The sequence below is a fragment of the Opisthorchis viverrini genome (assembly GCF_000715545.1).
Source record: "Opisthorchis viverrini unplaced genomic scaffold opera_v5_77, whole genome shotgun sequence".
Taxonomy (NCBI): Eukaryota; Metazoa; Platyhelminthes; class Trematoda; order Opisthorchiida; family Opisthorchiidae; genus Opisthorchis; species Opisthorchis viverrini.
In genome coordinates this window covers 1,321,036-1,328,456 of record NW_008751733.1, presented here as the reverse complement: position 1 = coordinate 1,328,456, position 7,421 = coordinate 1,321,036, and the positions used below count along the sequence as shown (strand labels likewise).

Here is a 7,421-nt window from a genome sequence, read left to right as displayed (position 1 = left end):
ATACAGAACGGGATACAGTAAAAGAATATAATAAATCGTTCGGCTGTAACACCATTCCGGTGCCTAGCTGCCATGCCATCCGAAAGAAGAACGAGGACTGGGATACTGCCAGGTTGCCCAAGCCTAGACAAGGAAATCGAGAGGTAGAGGTCGGGTTCGAACCATGGACCTTCTGGTCAGCAAATTCCGCTCTAACCACTTGAGCCATCTCGAAGAGCAAACACATTCATAATACGTCAGGATGACCAATGTTATAAGGGCAGAAAGTAGCTGCGCTCTTCCAACGACCCCCGTAACTTGGAAGTAAGAAGACACCATAATTCATAAAAGTGCTTACGGCTTCGCTGAAGATTGCTGCTTTCGCAATACGTCTACCTAGTCTTTAAGCCACGGCAATTTCCGCCGCACTGTACGTAAGCCGTCAGGTTCACAGGGCAGGTCAGAAAAACGTGTCGTTAGTCGAACACATACCAAACTTATTCAATGCAGATGCATCTGTTGCTCTTAAATTTCGTTTTGTCAAAGTTATCAGGTATCAGCACCCGAGATGTCCGTACATTATCTGTCGCAGTTGTTCACCCAAACCTATAGATGTCATACTCTCTCAATAACGAAGTAAAGTACACGCTGTGCACCATTACCATATAAAAATTGCGCAAGTGGATTCAACTTAATCAGTAACGGTAGGCCAGATAGGCAGAAGATCAAGGATAACGAACAAACGATATTTGATTCACTCGAGTCAAGTCAAAAAGGGACATTCACATGGAAAATATACATGGATTGCAAAGAACCAGAATCTCCGTACAAAAGACTGATAAGGCGCAAAAGAACCAGGGAACAGGATCAGGAACAGGCATCTTTGATTTAGATAGAAATGTCATTCAGGCTCTGGTTTGACTGCATCAAAGGCTGGACCAAGAACGAATTCATTCGGATCATCGGTAAATTCTGAGAGCATGGGTACAGTTGCAGATGAATCGGGAGATTCCGGTGAATTTGGGCATGTTGAAGATACGTCAAGTTTTTCTCTGTGATGCCTGCGATGGGCTACAAGAGCCTGTTTATTAAAATACATTCTTTCGCAACCAGGAAACCCACATGCGATTAAACATTCAGGATGAGATGCTTGTACGTGAAGTTTTAACGAATGTCGAAAGAGCAAACACATTCATAATACGTCAGGATGACCAATGTTATAAGGGCAGAAAGTAGCTGCGCTCTTCCAACGACCCCCGTAACCTGGAAGTAAGAAGACACCATAATTCATAAAAGTGCTTACGGCTTCGCTGAAGATTGCTGCTTTCGCAATACGTCTACCTAGTCTTTAAGCCACGGCAATTTCCGCCGCACTGTACGTAAGCCGTCAGGTTCACAGGGCAGGTCAGAAAAACGTGTCGTTAGTCGAACACATACCAAACTTATTCAATGCAGATGCATCTGTTGCTCTTAAATTTCGTTTTGTCAAAGTTATCAGGTATCAGCACCCGAGATGTCCGTACATTATCTGTCGCAGTTGTTCACCCAAACCTATAGATGTCATACTCTCTCAATAACGAAGTAAAGTACACGTTGTGCACCATTACCATATAAAAATTGCGCAAGTGGATTCAAATTAATCAGTAACGGTAGGCCAGATAGGCAGAAGATCAAGGATAACGAACAAACGATATTTGATTCACTCGAGTCAAGTCAAAAAGGGACATTCACATGGAAAATATACATGGATTGCAAAGAACCAGAATCTCCGTACAAAAGACTGATAAGGCGCAAAAGAACCAGGGAACAGGATCAGGAACAGGCATCTTTGATTTAGATAGAAATGTCATTCAGGCTCTGGTTTGACTGCATCAAAGGCTGGACCAAGAACGAATTCATTCGGATCATCGGTAAATTCTGAGAGCATGGGTACAGTTGCAGATGAATCGGGAACTTGGAAGAAGACACCATAATTCATAAAAGTGCTTACGGCTTCGCTGAAGATTGCTGCTTTCGCAATACGTCTACCTAGTCTTTAAGCCACGGCAATTTCCGCCGCACTGTACGTAAGCCGTCAGGTTCACAGGGCAGGTCAGAAAAACGTGTCGTTAGTCGAACACATACCAAACTTATTCAATGCAGATGCATCTGTTGCTCTTAAATTTCGTTTTGTCAAAGTTATCAGGTATCAGCACCCGAGATGTCCGTACATTATCTGTCGCAGTTGTTCACCCAAACCTATAGATGTCATACTCTCTCAATAACGAAGTAAAGTACACGTTGTGCACCATTACCATATAAAAATTGCGCAAGTGGATTCAAATTAATCAGTAACGGTAGGCCAGATAGGCAGAAGATCAAGGATAACGAACAAACGATATTTGATTCACTCGAGTCAAGTCAAAAAGGGACATTCACATGGAAAATATACATGGATTGCAAAGAACCAGAATCTCCGTACAAAAGACTGATAAGGCGCAAAAGAACCAGGGAACAGGATCAGGAACAGGCATCTTTGATTTAGATAGAAATGTCATTCAGGCTCTGGTTTGACTGCATCAAAGGCTGGACCAAGAACGAATTCATTCGGATCATCGGTAAATTCTGAGAGCATGGGTACAGTTGCAGATGAATCGGGAGATTCCGGTGAATTTGGGCATGTTGAAGATACGTCAAGTTTTTCTCTGTGATGCCTGCGATGGGCTACAAGAGCCTGTTTATTAAAATACATTCTTTCGCAACCAGGAAACCCACATGCGATTAAACATTCAGGATGAGATGCTTGTACGTGAAGTTTTAACGAATGTCGATCGGCGAAAGACTGATGGCAGTTAGGAATGCTGCACTGAAAGCAAGAATCCAACTTCGACATTCCAGTAGTTCTGTTGATGTGCACTTTGAGATGGTTGCGATATTCGGTGTTAGTGGCACATCCTTTACCGCATCCCGGATATTCACAAAAGAAGGGATACTCTCCTGTGTGCTTGTAGGAGTGCACTCGAAGTGAACGCTCCGAAAGTAGAACGCTGGAACAGCCAGGATGCAGACAGGGATAGCTCGGTCGTTCATGTTTTTTTAAATGAACTAAAGCGTGCTCCTTAAGATGTATACTTTGCCGAAAACTCAATCCACAACCTGGGTAGGTGCAAACATGGGGTCGATGGTCTCTATGTCCTCTCAAGTGATCGCGCAAAGAAGAGCGTTGCATGTACACTTTGAAGCAGCCGGGCTGGTTGCAGTAGTAGCGAGGACGGTCGCGCGGGTCTAAGTGCAGCTCCCGGTGATTATTGAGGTTCGCCGGGTTCCGACATCGAAAGCTACAGCCGGCGAACCCACATTCAAAGGGTTGTTCGCCGGTATGCTGCAGCATATGTTGCTTTAAACTTTGAGGTGTTGACAGAACACGACCGCATCCTGGAAACGAGCAAGAACGTGGTTTCTGAGGTCGTCCTGACCGTCCAGTTGCAGCAAGCTTCTGTGTGACCATCTGATTAGAACTATCCCTAGTGATTTTGTCTAACACGACGGTTCGAGGACGCCGAAGATTACTCCGGACTTCGTTTTGCTTCGCTGACGGTTTCTCAATTTTCATTGCAAAGTCAATGAACTCTTTCAGTGACATCGTTCCAGATGAGTCGAAATCTTGTGTTTCCATTATGAAGCTCTCGATTAGTAAGGGCAATGTATTAAACAGCTCACTCCTCACATGAGAAGAGACCTCCGGGCTGCGAAAACATCAATCTGTAAGTTGACTCCGTATGAAGGTAAACATTGGAAAAGCCTCACGGCAGGCTGCAAGGAGGAAAATACGAATGAAACACGGCTGTAGAATACCAGATAAGCGGAGTGGCAGAGAGCGTGCGAGTAGATGATTGTTTGGGCTTAACACCGAAATCACCCCAAAACTCTGTGCGACTGTTGGCACTTGTGTTCAAAATTCTATATCTGTATGTACGAGGAATTTTACGTGCTACACACACATAGCTGACAGAACATCAAGACATTATTGATGCACTGAAAATCCAACTGAGGATTAAGGATCCAGGCAGCACAGGTTGACGCATACTGTTCTGCCACCGCTGTCAGGAACTACCTTTATACCCTTCGAAAGTAGCCTATCAATTTCAACTCAATTAGCAATAGATCATTTGAATCTGTGATTAAGTATTTCCATCATTCACAATTATCGGATAAAGTGAGGAAAGTTGACCCCGTCTTCCTGACCTGTTTATATAATTCACAGAAGTCATACCTTATTCGAAAAAATATTGACATGCATCCGTTCAACGAATATGTATGGTAAAATATGCCTCAGATGTTCTCTCCATTGGTATTTGCCCACGACTGACGTCCTAGACATTGGTTGATAATTTCAGATATCAATATCTGTGAGGTCTATTGGTGATTAGCTTATGAGTATACATTTCAACATGCAACTCGTCGATACTGAAACACTGAAATTGCCCTGCGCTTTACTCATTACGTTTCTCAGCACCAGCCACGTGCGCGAAACCGGAAAAGCAAAGTATGAAAATGGGTTTTGATATATTCGCGTTGTTTAGAAATAGGATGTGAAGGACGTGAAAATGAGCATCTGGCTCAGAATCAATCGTAGCAATCGTAGTTGAGGAAGGTACGAACACTCGCTTGGAATGACTTAAGTTATCTGTAAGAAGTAGTAAAGAAGAGCATGGAGGTCTCTGATCAGTTGAACAGTGTTTCGGACCGATTAGGAGGTCATCTTTCCAGAAGGATATCGTACCTATATAATACAAATGCGTCTGGTGGTAAGCTTGTCTGTGCTCGACATTTAAGCAGGGCACTCAAAAACGGTTGGTCGTCACGTGAGACACAAGTATGAGGTGGGGAGAAAGTGAATCGGCCTGCTTAGGGAGTGCTGAGATTCCAGCAACCTTATGTAATATGTTAAAGACCTTACTTATAGTCTTAGTGACATCAGTATGCCGTCTGCCAGGGTAAAGAGCTAAGCTGCCATCTCATCAGAGACTGGACACCCTAGGTGATGTGCCAAACGCAAAACAAGCGGTGCTGTTTTATTCGTTCAATCACGTCCACCACCTAAACTTTGATTTTCTGGTTTACTCCTCTGTATTTTATCGTTCTTTCATGTCTTGGCTTTATCGGTGATCAGGGGCTGAGGGGACGAAGGACTAATGTTCGACTCATGGCATCAGTAAACGGTTCAGAGTATAGGTAAACAACTTATTGCCAACAGGCTTTCAAAGCTTGGAAGATTCTTATTAGAAGCAGGGTACTAAAGTTTCCAGACTTCTCGAAACTACGTCAAGTAAACACCGGACAATCGGTGGCCAGTGCACCTCCGTCTTATATTCAGGTGAGCAAAACTACCGTGCAACGAGGAACAAGGCACTAGCTACCTTTTGGGATGTAGAAACGTTCAAACCAGGAATCCGGGGACTACTTTCTATATGGACTAATCGTTATCTGTTAACACACCTGTTCTCCATGAAAGACTTTCAAAGACTCTCATCCAGATGGCAATTATTTTTACAGGGATTTGCTTTGCCCTTGAAGCACACTCCAGGAGAATGTGGTCCGACAGCAGACGCAATACCCAGCAGAATCATGCGACAGACGCCCAATGCTGTCTCGAGTGGAACCGGACGATCTTCGGAAGTGTAACTCAGTTTTCCTTAAGAATAGAAATAGTTTATTTGCAACACCCTTTGGGGAACGGCTGTTATGTCACCCGAGAGAAACATGAGGGCTGAAGTACTCTCAGACTGCCCACGCCATGACAGAAGTTGAGATGATGGGGTTGGGTTTAAACCATAGACCTTCGTATCAGTGAGTTCGCGTCACATCCGCTGAGCTACCTCGCGCTTTCCATAAAGTCACACGACCAGGCCAGGGTTAAATGTTCCCGTGATACGACCTGTACCTCCGTCAACCGACTTTGAAAAAGGGACACCACTGGAAAAATTTTCTACTGCGACAATCATAGTGGGGCGTGCGCACTGGGGAAGGACCCTCCGAAAAGTAAAAGAAATTGAAGTACATCCGGAATGATCCTAATGGCTGGGATACACAGAGATCGGGCAATATATGCCGGCTGTGGATCAGCAAGCTACAACACAAACAGATTCTAGTGGTGACAAAAGGAGGGTCAAAAATCGGAAGCGATCGTGCAGCAGGAAACGTTACCCTCAGATAATCAATGGTTATATCTGACGAGCACATGCTTCTTCTCCTGAAAAGCTCACACCCATGTGTCGACCCAATGGGTTACACAGACTAATGGTGGGTGAAACCACGAAGGCCCGTTTTCAGACGGATCACCCGAAAGACTTTCGTACATGACTGCCACATCCCTTTGCATACCAAACTTCATCATTATGCATGCTCCTAAATTGGAGGGCCAGGTCGTTGTCAACCTCTTTGCTGCCACAATAAGCACACAACAGTCGTCTTACACAAACTTGTTCCAGCCGGGTGACTTGGTTTGTAATTCAATTACTACGAAAACACGAGGAAAATGGCGAAAATTCCAGCAACAAAACTCCAGAGTCGGTTGCTGTCCGGGTAGACCGTCTTGCTCCTAACGAACGTAATCTCGGTTATTAACAACCCGCAATTCAATGAGTCTTGAGAGCGGAAACCACTGAAATAGGTCAAAGTCCCAACAACCAATAAAGCTATCTAGCACGTGATTGGCTAGGACGAAACAAATAGGTTAAAGTCCCAACAACCAATCTATCTAGCACGTGATTGGCTAGGACGAAATTCTGACTGGCGGTTGAGATCCAGCATCCACTGTTCAGTCCCATTAATTCAAAAGTTTTAAAGTCTTCCTGAGTGTCCTGCACATCCAGTGGAACAGTAGCTCCAGTGTAGCGTGGTGGTAAACTCAATACAACAGTGAGGACAAGTGGCTGAATCATCCGAGGCCCTCGATATTCAATCGTGACCAATGAACCGCTAGTTTGTCACCTCCGAGAGGACCATCACGGATTCACGGATTGATACACGGGATCGAGGCTTTTGCCAAAGTTTCCCGGGTCGGTTTTGTTCTTGTCGGTCAGTGGCTGTCGTTCACCTGAAATTCACAAGTGAAACAAGGGTATAGCACTGCTCTTTATGTACTCAGCGTGGGGCACTATGACTGCCAGCGCGAGGATTCGCACACATAAATATCTAATAGTGCCTTGGACTGGGTTCTAGAAGGAGCGTGGACGACCGTGGAAGAATGTCATTTCACGTAGCCACTACCCGGAATGATAAAAAATTTTGTCTAATGAATGTGTGCTCTGTGCTTGAAAATTTTCTCACTATGTCCCCGCCGTGTGTTTTCAGATCAACAGTGAAAAACCTGTTTGCCAAGCTCTGTTCAAAAAGAGAACATGTAAGAATTAGGTCTACTCTTAGTTATAATCTGCTTGGACAAGGCTTGGCCAACAGTT

At 44.5% G+C, this 7,421-nt stretch overlaps 1 protein-coding gene across 1 annotated transcript; it reads right to left on the bottom strand.

Moving 5' to 3' along the window:
* Positions 1-736: 736 nt before the first annotated feature.
* T265_04591 (hypothetical protein) lies at positions 737-3,673 on the bottom strand (the record flags this gene model as incomplete). Its single annotated transcript, XM_009169366.1, has 2 exons — positions 737-1,060; positions 2,513-3,673. The coding sequence occupies one exon, from the start codon at positions 3,632-3,634 to the stop codon at positions 2,513-2,515; it is 1,122 nt and encodes a 373-aa protein (XP_009167630.1).
* Between the last annotated feature and the right edge of the window lie 3,748 nt (positions 3,674-7,421).